General features: G+C 55.2%; 2 protein-coding genes across 2 annotated transcripts; both read left to right on the top strand.

Annotated features, from left to right (window-relative positions):
- Positions 1–1,948: 1,948 nt before the first annotated feature.
- DAP3 (death associated protein 3) lies at positions 1,949–10,624 on the top strand (the record flags this gene model as incomplete). The annotated part of the gene is made up of 12 exons (XM_079550933.1): positions 1,949–1,990; positions 5,036–5,158; positions 6,643–6,744; positions 6,952–7,060; positions 8,086–8,178; positions 8,400–8,530; positions 8,825–8,905; positions 9,085–9,243; positions 9,656–9,715; positions 10,112–10,201; positions 10,341–10,458; positions 10,539–10,624. The coding sequence occupies 12 exons, from the start codon at positions 1,949–1,951 to the stop codon at positions 10,622–10,624; spliced, it is 1,194 nt and encodes a 397-aa protein (XP_079407059.1).
- A 184-nt stretch (positions 10,625–10,808) lies between these two features.
- Positions 10,809–14,220, top strand: MSTO1 (misato mitochondrial distribution and morphology regulator 1; the record flags this gene model as incomplete). The annotated part of the gene is made up of 14 exons (XM_079550929.1): positions 10,809–10,883; positions 10,964–11,060; positions 11,124–11,178; positions 11,247–11,316; positions 11,444–11,492; positions 11,743–11,842; positions 11,978–12,095; positions 12,184–12,318; positions 12,419–12,571; positions 12,814–12,945; positions 13,056–13,240; positions 13,450–13,548; positions 13,632–13,750; positions 13,982–14,220. 14 exons carry the CDS (start codon positions 10,809–10,811, stop codon positions 14,218–14,220), a joined length of 1,626 nt encoding a protein of 541 aa, XP_079407055.1.
- Positions 14,221–14,748: the final 528 nt, after the last annotated feature.

Genomic DNA, 14,748 nt, shown 5'->3' with positions numbered 1-14,748 from the left:
AATGTTTCATTCAGAGGGCGGTGAGGCACTGGCACAGGTTGCCCAAGGAGGCTGTGGATGCCCCAGCCCTGCAGGCATTGGAGGCCAGGCTGGATGTGGCTCTGGGCAGCCTGGGCTGCTGGTTGGGGACCTGCACACAGCAGGGAGTTGGAACTGATGATCATTGTGCTCCTTTGCAAACCAGGCCATGCTAGGATTCTATGGGTCCTTAGGGTACCCCATGGGTCCCTGTGGCACCCCATGGGTTTTCTGGGCAGCCTGGTCTGGTGGTTAGCAACCTGCACACAGCAAGGGGTTGGAACTGATGATCATTGTGGTCCTTTTCAACCCAGGCCATTCTATGATTCTGTGGGTCTCTGTGAGTCTCACTGAGTCTCTATGTGTCCCTATGGGGGATCTGTGGGTCCCTATGGGTCTCTTGGTGACCCAGCACACAGCAGGAGGTTGGAACTGATGATCACTGTGGTCCTTTTCAACCCAGCCCATTTTCTGATTCTCTGATTCTACGACATGTAACCATGCCCCCATCCTCCCTGCAGACCCCCGGCCAGCCAAAGCCAAGGAAACTCGGACTCACCCCCCACCCCCCCCCCCCCCCAAAAAAACCTCACCGGGAAACTTCCCTACAGCCCCGCGGATCGGAACGCCCGGAGGTCCCGCGGTGCCGCCGCCGCTCCGCCCCGCTCTGAAGGCGGCTGTCAGCGCCGGGTCCGGCCGGAGCGGGGCCTCCTTTGCAGGCCGCGCCGCTGTCAGCGGGTTCAGCTCTCGGCCCGCCGCTCCCCTCCCGCTGTCAGCGATCCTCCGCCCCTCCCGGCTGTCACGGAGCGCCCGCCCCGCCCGCGCACGGCCCCGCTCCGCCGACCGGAGAGCTCCGCCGCCGCCGCCGTTGGCGGGATCGCATCTCGCAGGCCGCACCCGTGCGCTCGGGGCGGGCTGCGATGCGGTGCAGCGCGGCGCGGTGCGGTGTGGTGCGGTGCGGCCCTCCCGGCCCCGCTCCGCTCCGCTCCCCTCCCCCCGGGCTCCGGGCCCGAGGCGGTCCCCAGTCCCCGCCCGCCGCCCTCTCCCGCTCGCTCTCCCGCCCTCCCGCTCCTCACCGTGTCAGCGACAGCACGGCCGGGACCGAGGACGGGCTCCTCCTCGCCGCATCCTCCCGGCCGTCCTCGGGGACGGAGCCAGGGCGGGACCCGGACCGAGCGGCCGCCGCTTCGGCCCTGCTCCGACCGAGGCGGCGAAACCAAAATGGCGGCGGCTTCTGCTCCACCGCGAGCGAGCGCCCGGCGCCCCGCCCCCACCCCGCGCCAGGCCCCGCCCCCTCCGGCGGCCACACCCACCGCACCAGGCCACGCCCCCTCCAGCAGCCTGGGGGCGGGAGGGGGATAAAACGCGAGGCGGCCGGAGCTCTCGGATTGGATCGCGCTGAGTTTTTTGTCCTTTCGCGGCAGCCGTAGTGCCGCGCTCGGCCCGCTCTCGCGGGGATCCTCGCGGCGCGTCGGTGAGTGCCGGCCTGAGGGGAGCCGGCCCCGGGCCTGCAGGCCGCACACCGCCTTCGGGCCCCGCCGTGAGGAGGCTTCGTACCTGCGGTTCGGGCTGAGGGGAGGGGAGCGGCGGGGTGCGGGTGCGGCCGGGCTGTGAAATTCTTCGGAAATCTGCTGGGGAAGCGGAGCTGTGCGGGCTGTGAGGTGAAAGGACGCAGAGTTTCCTCATCGTCGCTCCTTGGTGTGCAGCTGCGGCCCTGGCGGTAACGGCTGTGCCGTGCAGCCCGGCGCTGCTTTGCTCGGTGGTGCTTCTTAACTCTGTAGCCAATGGAGCTGGCTGGGGTCAGCCCTGCCGCTGCGATGTGGTGTCAGACTGAATTTAAACCCTCTGGGAAGCAGCGCTTCTGATCTGGGGGAAAATATAGAAAACGAGGAAAAAAACTGAACGGCCTCCTCCTTTCCCTGCAGAGAAAATGCTGAGAAGCGTGAAAGGATTCATTTGCCGCCCTCTGAAGGTAAGCAGAGTGGCAGCAGGGTGCTGCTTCACCCTTTGCTGGGACCCAGAATGATAAGCGTGACAGCAGGACGAGGGGAATGGCTGGAAGTGGAGGGAGGGCAGCTGGAGGCTGGGGGTCAGGGAAGTTGTGTGCTATGAGAGCAGTGAGGGGCTGAACAGCTGCCCAGAGAGGCTGCGATGCCCCGTCCATCCCTGGAGGGGTTGGAGGCCAGGCTGGATGGGGCCCTGGGCAGCCTGGGCTGCTGTGAAACGTGGGCAGGTTGGTGGCTTTGCAGGCGCTGTGGGGTCGGAGCTTCGCCATCGCTGAGGTCCCAACCCAAACCATGCTGTGTTTCTTTGATGTGCTGCTTGGCCACGTGGAGCACAGAGTGCAGCAGCAGAGAGATGGGGACTGGGAGCCCTGCATCCTTTCTTGGGGTCCTTGGAGGCATCTGCAGCCCTGCACTCCCTGACACTGCTGGCACCAATGGGCCACGATCCTCACAAATCCTCCTTTAGGGACTTGCTATGGTTGAAAAGTAATTTCTGAGCAGCCTGGGCTGGTGGTAAATGTGGAGGTTGGTGGCCCTGCATGGAATAGGGGGGGGTTGGAGCTTCATGATCCTTGAGTTCCCTTCCAACCCGAACCATTCTGTGGTAAGGAGTGCAATTCCTCTCATCTCACATCAATTGTGTGAAAATGTGGTGTCTCCCTTTATGGGAAGAGAGGCAGCTTGTTTGTTTTCTTCCTTCTGTGTTTTGTTCCCTTGGTATAAATGTGAGACAGCAAATGTGTGAGCATGCCTGGGCAGAGGGCTTGAATGGGACAACTGTTAAAAGCCCGAAATTGGGCATCCCATAATGCACAGAATGCAAGAGTTCTCCTTCTTCACTACTGGTGCTTCTCAGAAGGTGAAGAATTTGTTTGCTCTGCACTGCTGGAAAAGGAAAAAGGAAAAAACCCAGCCCTTCCCAAAGCCTGTGCTGCAGGTAGGAAGGGGAGCTTCCCAGAGCTTCAGGTGGGTGCAGAAACGTTGGCCCAGCAGTGCAGCAGCACTTTGCTATCAGCAAAGCTTCCTTATGCCCTGCACAGCGTGATCGATCCGTATCGCAGCCTGGAATGACTTCTCAGTGGTCAAGAACGGCGGTTGTTTGGTTTGCTGTTGTCTTTTAAATGCCTTTTCCATTAGAATTAGCGATTATGAGCCTCTCTGAGAGGAAGAGCGTAAGTCCTTCTTCCCAGAGGGAAGATTCTGGTGTCACAGTGCTGATCATGGCAGCCTGTAAGCAGCCCTTTCTGGAGACCCAGCTACGTAGGAACAGCTCCACCTTACGGCGCATGACTTTATGATTAATCTCCCTGCACCACGTGATGCTTTGCTGCCATTTCAGGGATCCGAGTTAAACTGCAGCCCTTCCACAGATGTGAAATCCTGTCCGTGTTGCTTGAATCAACTGTGTTAAAGGATGACGTGGGGATGGGAGAACTTCAGGTGCGTGGTAGGGCTGTGCAGAGCTCTGCAGTGAGTCCCAGAGGAGCACGCTTATGATTCTGGCATTCCGTGCAAAGCCAAGAGGAGCTCATTCTGCAGAGCTTAGCAGCTGCTGGCTTATGTAGCACAGGAATCCCGACTTCTGCTGGTCTGAGACGGCCCTTCTTCAAAAGTGGTTTCATTAAGCGTCACTCAAACCAATTCTTGAGCTGCATCCAGATGCACGTAAAGAAAACCACGGGCTGAGCCTGAAGTGAAGCCTTGGTTCGTTTTCATTCCTTGGAACAGAGCTGTGGTTCTCCAGATGAAGGCATCCCTAAGGCAGTAACCTTTCCTCTCCTCCCCAGCCAACAGAGCTCACGCTGCGTGCTTTGCTGCAGGTTGGAGGAGGTGAGACGAAGACGACGAGAAGGGCTGGAATTGTGGGCTAGGAGCGACGTGTTTTGGTGAACAGGTGGCAATGCTGTGCTCTGCTGTTAAATGGACATCCCTGTGCCTTGCTCCAGGCTGTGCATTAAGTCACCTCCGAGGATTAAGGGTAGCCAAACGAGACGTCCTAATTGATCATTTGTACTTAAGGAGGAGAAAAAAAAAACAAACCAAAACACTGATGGTATTTAAAAAGGTGTTGAAGCACTGATTGAAGACCCCGTGGTGTGGTTAATGTGGGTTGTGGGGTAAAACCTGACCTGATGTTTCCTTCTGACCTTGTGGTGCTCAAATGGCCCCCAGAGGAGGATGGGGATGACAGCAGAATTGCATCATGCAGCGTGGAGTGGAAGCAGCTGTTCCTGCCTCTAACCTTCAGTTTCTGACCGCCCTCATCCACGCAGACAGACCAGGAAATCGCTCCTCTGTTTATAGGCAGAGCCTGCAACTGTTCCAGTCCATAACAGGGAGGGTGGCTTTCGGTTTTGCTTGCTTTGCTCCCAGCCTCTGGCCTGTGTAAATGTTGTATTCGTTGACAAACGTGTCTCATTTTGCTCATATTTTCTTTCACCATCACATAACAAAGTGCTTGTCCTCCTGCTCCTCTCTTTCTTGCTGTGTTGGCTGGGCTTCATGGTGTGCTTCAGCAGCCTGCCTGTGGGGAGAAGAACTAATCAGATTAGCTGCCTTTTTCAGTTTCTCAGTGTTGTAATGAAAGAGCCTGGATGCAGGGACACAGCCAGGACAAATCAGTGTGGGGACTGCAATTAGAAATATCAAACAGTGGGCAGCTCTGCACCAATCTCTCCATAACTGAGGTGGTTCTGGATTACTACAGCTTGGTTATGGGCTACTACAGCTTGGGTTATCAAGGCACTCGCTGCTATTCATCAACGTGGGCAGAAATGTTATGGGAAGGGCCCAGCAATGAGGCCCAGCACAGCCACGTCTCCAAGAGGAAGCTCAGCTGGGAGCAGCTTGGCTCTCTGGGTGAGGGGAGTGGATGGAAACGGTTTAACAGCAGGCATGGAGAAGCGCAGCGTGGTTTTTCATGTTGTTTTCCGTTCTAAGGGCAGATTCCAGTTCTGACTGCAGGGACTTCTGCTCTGCGCTGTTGTCTGATCGTGCTTTTCTCTCCTCAGTTGGACCATGGCTTTGCTCTCCACGCGGCAGCCAAGGATTGCTTCAGTTCTGTTGTCAGCCAGGATGTCCGAATCCCAGCAGAAAAACCAAGAGCGATTTTCTGCACCAATGAGGGCGACCCGGTGAGTCCCTGCTGCCAGGGAGAGGAGCCCACATTCCATCTGTGGGTGTGTGGAGCCAGCAGGGCTTGCTGGGGTGGCTTCTGGGCACCACAGAAAGGAAAGTGGCGACCCCCAGCCCAGAGGAAAGCAGGCTGTGGCCGTGCAGTTTAAAACAAGGCCTGGATTGAAGCAAGGCAGGGCTGCTCCGCTGCCTCAGATCCTCCCGGGAGCAAATATTGATTCCTCCTCTGTTGTTGCGCAGATGAAATAGACTGATATATTGCACGGGCTCAGATGTGGCTTAGCTTGTCATCAGACACCATTAATTTCGACTCCAGGGTTCTTCTTCCCTGACCAACCTCCCCAAATTGGCTGTGAGGGGGGGATGAAAAGCGCACCCCAGATAACCTCAGCGCGGCGTGGCTCTGCAGCATCATTCCAGCCCGCTGCTCTTCATCTCCAGCACAAAATGAAGTGGGATAAATGAATGGAAGAAGCCTTTGAGATGCTTTTCTGCTGCCTCTGTAATTGGAGTCTTTCAATACTGATTCCTCAGGGGTCTCTATGGAAACAGCAGCATGCAGATGATCTCGCTCACGTGGTCTGAGCGTCTCTATAGATCGTGCAGAAGGGTCCAGATGGCAAGAATTGTCTCTGCTGTCCTGTGCCTCCAATCCACGTTGCTGGGCAACTGGCTTTGGCATTCTGACTTCACGTGCCTGATGTTGGGTGACAACCAGCATCTCCATTTCTCCGCTCGGTTCCTCGAGGTGCAGCACTGCAGGCTGCGCGGGGAGCAGAGCGGCGCTGGGTTGCTTCATCAGCAAACCTCATCATTCCAACTGGGCTCCTACGTGTGCGCAGTAAAACCCCATTAAAAATGGATTAAGAAGGCCAGGTGAAAGCTAAATTCTTAATGAGGCTTTGCTTTTTTTTATATACCTTTCTGTTAGCAGAGCTCAGAGTGACTTAAACACGGTGGTAAAGGTAGGAAGCACTTTGCAGGTGTGGCAGCTGAGGGTGAAGGAATTTGCCTGAGGTTGTGCAGCAGTGATGAAACTGAGAATAAAACTGATCTCTGGAGCAGTGCCATGCAGAAACACAGCTGCTGGTCAAACCATTCCTTATTCAAATAATAGATAGCAGGGAAATTATCCACCCGTGGGCTTAAAGAAAGTACATTTGAGTCTAGCAGGCAACTCTGAGGGCGATCACAGTGCCGTTAAGGTGTGCTGGTGATCAGGGGGAGAAGTGGAGCAGTAGAGGATTAGATACTTCATAAAGCATAGGGCGCAGTGCCTGTGAAACACAGCAGCTTGTGCACAAGCTCAGGTGGGCTGGAGATTTCCTTTGGCAGTAATTCTCTGACACCACAATTCCTGCCTGACTTCGCTGTGTGGTTCTTCTGCCTGTCAGTAAGCCGGTCCTTGTGTTGCCTGCGTGGTCCCTGTGTGCAGAACGGAGTCAGGCTTCAGAGTGTTGCAGTTTGCTCTTTGCCTCCCCAGGCCAAGCACAGTGAGCAGCACGAGGGTCACCATTACAGCATTCCTCTGGAGGAGGTGAAGGCTGTTCTCCCACATGGACTGCCCCCTCGTTTCCAGCAGCAGGTAAGCCTGCATCAGAGCACGTTTGTGTGAGTGCTTCCGAGATGATTGCATCGAGCAGCAGCAAAGATGTTATGATGGACTGAGGCATAATGGTGATTTGCCTCTGCTGGTGCCAAGAGGAAAAGGCCTTTGATGGTGCCAGTCAGAGATGCTAGGAAGAGCTGCCGTGTGCTGACGCGTGGCTCCTTGTTCTTGTCCTGTTCTCAGATCAAGACCTTCAGAGAAGCCCGCATCATGGTGCGAAAGCCTGCTCTGGAACTTTTCACATACCTGAAGAACTCCAACTTCGCCCACCCCGTCGTCAGATACGTGATTTGTATCTTTTATCGCTCGGCTCGGTGGTGGAACACGGGTTAAACACAGGCAGGTGAACGTGAGCACATGAGGGCAGCGTTTTGCTGAATCACAAGGTTGGAAACTACCTGCAAGATCATCCAGTCCAACCCCCCTCCCATTGCTATCAGTACCACAAGCACCAAACCATCTCTCGTAGCTCCTCATCCAGGCGCCTCCTGAACACCACCAGGGACGGCGACTCCACCACCTCCCTGGGCAGCCATTGCAGCGCCTGACCACCCTTTGGGAGAAAAAGTTTCTCCTAATATCCAACCTAAACCTCCTCTGGTACAACTTCTGGCCGTTTCCTCGGGTCCTACTATTTGCCTGGGAGAAGAGGCCAGACCCTTTTGCACCACAGCCTCCCTTCAGGAAGTTGTACAGTGCAATGAGGTCTCCCCTGAGCTTCCTCTTCTCCACACTGAACAATCCCAGCTCCTTCAGCCTCTCCTCATCAGCCCTGTGCTCCAGACCCCTCACCAGTTTCATTGCCCTTCTCTGCACACGTTCCAGGGCTTCAATGTCTTTCTTGTAGTGAGGGGCCCAAAACTGAACACAGCACTCGAGGTGTGGCCTCGCCAGTGCTGAGTAGAGGGGGACGATCACCTCTCTGCTCCTGCTGGCCACACTATTTCTAATGCAGAAATATTTGCTGCATGCTGAGCTCTGTGCTTCGTCCTTCAGGAGCTGCCTCTGCCTCATCTGCTGTCAGCAGAGTCACCTGGAGAGGTTCCCAAAGCTGATGGTCCTTGTTGGGGCACAGCTCCACCAACGGTGGTGTCAGCACAACTGAGGGAATGGGAATCGCAGCCCTGAAGTCCCGAGAGAGGGGGGAAATGTGGGGAGAAGGAATTCTTCAGCCTCGCTTTGCTGCCGGATGGAACTCCATCCTGGCTTTTACGACCTTTGCGCTTCCTTTATTCTTTTTGCCAAACAATTTACAGCTGCTTCATGCTACGTCCAAAGCTTTTTGTTGGAGATTTTCCTTGACAGACTGCGTTGGAGACGGTGAGAGAGGAACTGGGAAAACCATGACGCTGTGCCACGTGGTTCACTTCTGCGCACGGCAGGGCTGGCTGGTGCTGCACATCCCGGATGGTAAGGCCGTGTCAGGTGCACACAGCCGTCACTGCTATGGGAGATACAGAGCTTCAGGGCAGCACACTGAAAACGACGGGTCTGTGCCACCTCTGTCCTCACAGGACTTTGTCCATCAGTGCTGGCAGACTCCTCTCGTAAATGCAGCAGAATGAGGACGAGGGATGCACCCGCGTTGTACGTTTTGATTCAAAATAGCAACTGCTTTCCTTTGCTTGCAGCTCATCTTTGGGTGAAGAACTGCAAGGAGCTCATGCAGTCCTCCTACAACAAGAAGAGGCTCGATCAGCCCCTGCAGGCGTCCTTCTGGCTCCGGAACTTCAGAACCACAAATGAGAGCTTCCTAAAGGAGGTTTGTAGGGGCTGCCAGGCTGTCGGTTTGTAGCCACGAGGGATCATCACCGCAGGATCACCTCTCTGGGACCACGTGTGTGTGCTTCTGTTCTGTCAGCACCTCGAGGTGAAGCCTGCGTGCGCCCATCGCTGGGAAGCGCTTCGTGGGGTGATGCATGCGCTCACATTGCACACATAAAACCTCTCCATTGCTAGAATGCAGTTCTTTAAAAAGAAGTAATATAAATCCCACTGTGGGAATGGCTGCCTTTGCATTACCGCATTGGTTTAATTGCTGTTTTCTCTTACGCAGATAAAAACACAACAAAAATATGTGTGGAGCAAACGAGACAGCACAGAGCAGGGCAGGCCGCTGGGAGAGGTGGTGGAGCAGGTAAGGAGCTGCCTCGCTCCGTCTCGGCTTCTATCAGAACATTGCATCGTTGCTTTTGTAAAGTGGGATTGCTACAGAGCTCTGTCATACCTTCCCCACCCCTGCGGAAGGGCAGGCAGCACCCCAGCAGCCTGCATGAAGGAGAACAACCTGAGTTGTGTTCCTTTTCCTCCTGGAAGGGCTTAACTCGAGTGAAGAACGCCAGCGACGCGGTTGGGGTGGTGCTGAAGGAGATCAAGCAGCAGTGCTGTCTGGGTTCCTTCAGGGTCCTGGTGGCAGTGGATGGAGTCAATGCCCTCTGGGGAAGGACAACGTTAAAGAAAGAAGACAAAAGCCCTGTAAGAAGAGAGTGTGAATGTGTGTGGAGAGCAGGGGGGGATGCACTGTGTTAATTTAGGTTCAGGAGTAACCCCTCCTGCGAAGTCATACACACCGAAATGCACGTTTGGCTCTGCCAGCTTGGAGGGATGTGCAGAATACAGCCTGGGCTTCAGGCAGTTTTAACTGAAGGAAGTTGTCTCAATGGGGAAAAGATTCAGGAAGATTCAACCTTCAGATGGCAGGGAAGGTTTGGGGGCTTCTCTGTAGCGTTACTGGGGCTCAGTAGGGTTAAGAAAGAGCGAAGAAGGGATGCACCTGAACGATGCACACCAATAATACTTCCAAAGTAATTTAAAGGAGGGGAGAGGAATGTATTCCCCGTGTAGAAACTGCTGACAAACAGGAGTCGTACCATCCCCTCTTTGCCAGGTTTCTCCAGAGGAGCTGACGTTGGTGTACAACCTAAGGAAGATGATGATGAATAATTGGGTGAGTTTTGGCCCTTTACTTTAGGTGTCGATTAAAGCTCCTGCTGAGAAGTGTGAAGCTGCAGCTGTTTCACTGCTCCTTCAGTAAAGGAGAGCACAGTGCAGCTGCTTGGGGTCAGCATCAGGCTGATGTTTGGCAGCAGATGTAAGAATGTAACAGCAGCTCTGTACGCAGCCCTGCCTTCCTTGTATAGTTTGTACCTCACTTCCTGAGACCCCAGGGTTCACCGGCTGGTAATGATGTTGCAGTTGATGATTTGGTGAACTGAGGAGAACTTTTTGGATTCCTCAGAGTTGCGCTTGTTCCTAAAGGCAGCGTTTTGGAACTCGGAGCTGCCATGGGACTCTGCCTGGAAGCCGTGTCCATCTCACAGTGTGCTCTGCCCCTCTGTTTCAGAACGGGGGTGCTGTTGTGACAACACTCAGCCAGACCGGTTCCCTCTTCAAGCCCAGCTCTGCCCATCTGCCCCACGAGCTGCTGGGAAAGGTGAGCAGCCACGGCCTCTTCTCTCCTTTACGTTGGGAAACAAAGCCTCAGTTTGGAGCTGCGCTCAGCCCCAAGGCTGCAGTGTATGCTCTGCTCTTCCTTGAGCTCAAACACACCTTCGTTCCCTTTGGAATTCCAGGAGGGGTTCGATGCTCTGGATCCTTTTGTCCCCATCCTGGTGCCCAACTACACAGAGCGTGAGTTCGAGAGCTGCTACCAATACTACCTGCACTGCCGCTGGCTGCAGCACGACAAGGGTGAGTGCCCGCCTCACTGGCTGGGGGCTGCAGCTCGGGGTCTCCCCCTGTCCCTTCTCAGTGCCTCCTCTCTCTTGCAGCGCGCACGGAGGACGGCAAAGAGGAGCTGCGCTTCCTGAGCGGCCGCAACCCGTGGCAGCTGGAGCGGCTGGCGGCGCCGCTGTAGTGAATAAAGGCTGCACTGCGCTGCACAGCACGTGTGTCCTTGGGGGCGGGGCTTCGGGAGGGGCGGGGCATTTCGGTGATGGCGCTCTGATGCGATAGGCGGAGCGGAGGAAGGGGGCGGGGCTTCTACGTGACGTACTTCCGGTGGCGCCGCCAATGAGGAAGGCGCAGAGCGGCGGCGCGCGATGGCGGGCGAGGCGGTGACGCTGCAGCTCGGGCACTACGCGGGCTGCGTGGGCGCCCACTGGTGGGGGCTGCAGGTGGGACCGGGCGGCCGCGGCCGCTCCCGGGCGGTGCGCAGGGAGCTCCGCTCTCACTTCTTTCCGTCCTTCCCCCGCAGCGCCGCCCCCCGCCGGGCACCGAACTGAACCACGCCGCGCTGCTGCGGGCCGGGCGGGAGGGCTGCACGCCGCGTCTGATCGCGTTGGAGCTGAAAGGTACGGCGGCTGCGGACCCCTCCCGGTGACCGCCCCGCTCCCGGTGACCGCCGTCTCTTGCAGGCGGTGTGGGCCCGCTGGGGCGCGGCGGGGTCCGCCCGGAGCCGCTGGCGGCGTGGTGAGTAGCGGGGGGTGCGGGAAGGAGCGGCGCTGCCGGCAGCCGCCGCTGCTATGCGTTGTTTGCAGGCGCGGGGATGTGGCCAACTACGCGGAGCCGGGAACCGGGACAGAGGTGCGGGATCGCGAGCAGCGGCCGGTGAGGGAACGGCGGGGAACGGGCGGGGGAAGCGCTGCAGCCCCGACGCTCCCTGCCGGGCTCCGGACTCGCCGTGGGACGGGCGAGGTTTCCGTCCATAACCGCCCCTGCTGGGCTTTTTCTGTAGGGAGACGCTTCAGCTGATGGAGACGGCAGCTCCAGCGCTTCCGTTCAAGGTGTGTGCGCCTCTGTTCCATGGTTTGCGCTGTCCGTGCGGCTTTGGTTCAGTTGGTGAAGATGGAAGCAGCAGCAGCAGAAGGGAGAGCACAGAGTAACATCTCTTCACATAGAGAAGTGATAGAAAAGAAGCAAAGAGCTTCAACCATCCCAGCCAACTGCGGGAGGAGCTTTTCTTTCTCCTTTTCTCCATTCGAGGGGGAGATTGAGAGTGGAAAAGACTTTCTTGGTTCTCCCTTCTCTCCCCAGATGCAGCCCCAGGCAGCAGCACGCAGCTCTGGTCCGATTATCTCAGCGTTCAGCTGCACCCCAGGAGCATTTATGTCCTCCAGCAATACAACCACGATGGGTACGGCTGAGCACAGAGACACACAGCCTTTTGCCCATGGATCTGTTACCCAGAACAGGGATCTTCACTTTGCCTTCACGTAAATATAAAAGAGTGGAATAAGAGCTGATCCTGCTTGCTTGTTTTCTTTTGTAGGGATTCTGGTCGTCTGGAAGCCTTTGGGCAAGGAGAAAAGCTCCTGCAAGATGTTGGCTGTATGGAAGAGCTGGAAGATCGCCTGCATTTCTTTGTTGAGGAGTGTGATTATCTGCAGGTGTGACAGCATCGGCCGAGCTCTCCATTTCATTTTCCCTGCTTTAGCATTACGCAGCAGCTCACAGCCCGGCCCTCACTTTGCACAGGGATTTCAGGTCCTCTGTGACCTCCACGATGGCTTTTCTGGAGTTGGTGCCAAAGTGACAGAACTGCTGCACGATGAGTATTCAAGAAAAGGAATCCTGACCTGGGGCTTGACTCCAGTCGCTCATAACGTGGGAGTAAGTAAAGGGGGAAAAACCCCATCACAACAGGTGAAGCTATTCTGTCCCATCGAATTACATTATTTCTCTGCATCTTTTTTTCATTTCCCCCCTCCAGGATCCTCAGAAGAACTTCTACAGAGTGCTGAACACAGCCCTTGGCATCGCGCACCTCTCTGCTCACAGCTCCCTCTTCTGCCCTCTGTCACTCAGCGGCAGTTTAGGAATCAAACCCCAACCTCCCATTGCATTCCCCTACCTAAACTATGATGTAAGTCCCATGCCACATCTCCCCTAAGAGCAGTTGATGAAGCTGTGTATGTTTCAGTGATGCATTTGACAACGTTTGCTCAGCAGAAACAATAACGCCTTTTCCCCTTTGATAACAGAGCCCGAATTGCTGCTTTACCATTTTTGTGTTTTACATCCAAGTTCACTGATTTTTATTCACGTTACTCAAGGAGCAGAAGGACTGACCTCGTCCTTCAGCACTGCCCTGTGCCCCTTCTGCAGGCATCCCTCAACTACCACAGCAGTGCAGTTCTGGCAGCAGCACTCGACACCCTCACGGTTCCGTACCGCCTCTGTTCCTCTCCAGGCTCCATGATGCACCTTGCTGAGATGCTCAGTTTCTCTGGGAGAAAGGTAAGGGCTGTGAACGCAGCAACCTCCAACTCCTTCAGCTCTACGGGACCCACGGCAGGAGGAGGAGGAGCGCGATGCAGACCCCGAATTTGTCACCTCTCTCCACTCAGGTTGTGGCTGCGTGGGCTGCAGTTCCCTTCCCCGCTGTGCGTGGCCACTCGCTCCCAGATGCTTTGTGTGCACACCAGCAGGACGTGCCCTGGAAGCTTCTGTCCTCGTGTGGGGAGCAAAAGGTCAGCCGCTGTTTTGCTCAGTCTGTTGTGCTAAGAGGAATTTGCAAAGAAAACCCAACCAGGTAATGAATACTTCAACGAAGCTTTTTCTGGCACTTCTGTCAGAAATCATCTCTTACACTCACTGTCCATCAGGAGTGTGGGTCAGATTCAGAGTCCAATGATATCATTTGCTATTGGCTGCATAGCAGAGCCGTTAAAAAGCAGCTGAGTCACCAATATCTTCATTCACGTCCCCCTGAAAACTTTGGATTTGTTCTCTCTGCTGCAGCTGCCCAGGACAGCAGCCGCCTTCTCCACTCCATGCCTGTGAGACAGCCGAGCAGGTGCTGCAGTGCTATTTGCACACTATGTTTCCCGGGGCATTCAGGTTGGTAAGAGGCTCCTTAGGGATCCCTGCACGGAAATGGAGGACAGAGTTTGGGGTAACTTCATTCAACTTCTTCCTGGCAGCGCATCCCTCGTTCTCGAGCAGCCGTGTGTTACTCTACCTCCATATCCCCACATCTTTTCTTCTCTTCTGAGCAGACAAGGCTTCCTCCCAGACCATCCTTCTAGTTATTCTGCAGCAGGTAACGTGGCCCCTTGCAATTATTTTGCAATAGAAAACAACCCTGTAAGGTAGAAGGGTCTAACAAAGGTACAGGATCCTCTTCTGAGTTTGCAGGGCAAGAAAGGATGAGCAGCAGCCAACCTCTGTGCTGCACCGAGTGCAAGCAAAACGTCTGCTTATCAACAGCACTGTGGAGCAGGACTGGGAAACCAAGTTTTGATTCCTGTGTTTAAACCATTTTCTCCTGCAGCTGTTGAAAGCATCCCTGTGCTGACATCGCTGCAGTCCTCACCAGCTCTGCGCACGCTCCTGTCTGATCTCTGCAAGGACCTCCAGAAGTTGGGCACCCGGCGCTGTGCCAGCTTCTTTGCTGCAGGAGTTGAAGAGGACGACTTCCACGAGGCCTTGCAGGAGCTGAGAACTCTGTCACAGTGCTACGAAATGGGTTTTGAAGCCGGTAACTCTGAGGATGAAAGCGACTCGGACTGATGGATTTATTACAGGAGACAGGGGAAGGAAGGAGATTCTTGAGATTGCTTTCAAAATAAAGGGAACAGCTCTGAAAATGGCCCAACTGCGACTTTCGCTTTATTTCAGATGATTAAAAGGCTGGCTGGAGTGGTGCAGTCTACTTGCACTTGTGTTCTCAAGCAGGAAAGCTGCTCTTCTCCACTTTGCACCCAACTCATGTGCTTTAGAGTAAGACCACACAATAAATACCATCTGAATTCTGTTAACTTTCCCATATACAATCAACACAAGGGAAAAAAAATTTACAGAGAGTCTTGTGTTCCACATGAAAACAGGCATCTTATGATACAGTATTTACATGCAAAGGTAGAACAGCCCAGATCTTTAGCCCAGACAGAACCATCACTGCTGTCATCCTGCTTCTGAAGTGCCTCACATTGATTCTAAAGGAGGATCTCCCTCTTTGTTCCCTTAGTTCAATGCAGATGGAAAAGTGCTGCTTGGCAGAAACCCAAGTGAACCACAAGAAAGGTGCCACCAAGTACC

Source organism: Tetrao urogallus (assembly GCF_951394365.1).
Source record: "Tetrao urogallus genome assembly, contig: SUPER_28_unloc_1, whole genome shotgun sequence".
NCBI classification, from domain to species: Eukaryota; Metazoa; Chordata; class Aves; order Galliformes; family Phasianidae; genus Tetrao; species Tetrao urogallus.
This window is presented reverse-complemented; position numbering and strand designations above follow the sequence as displayed.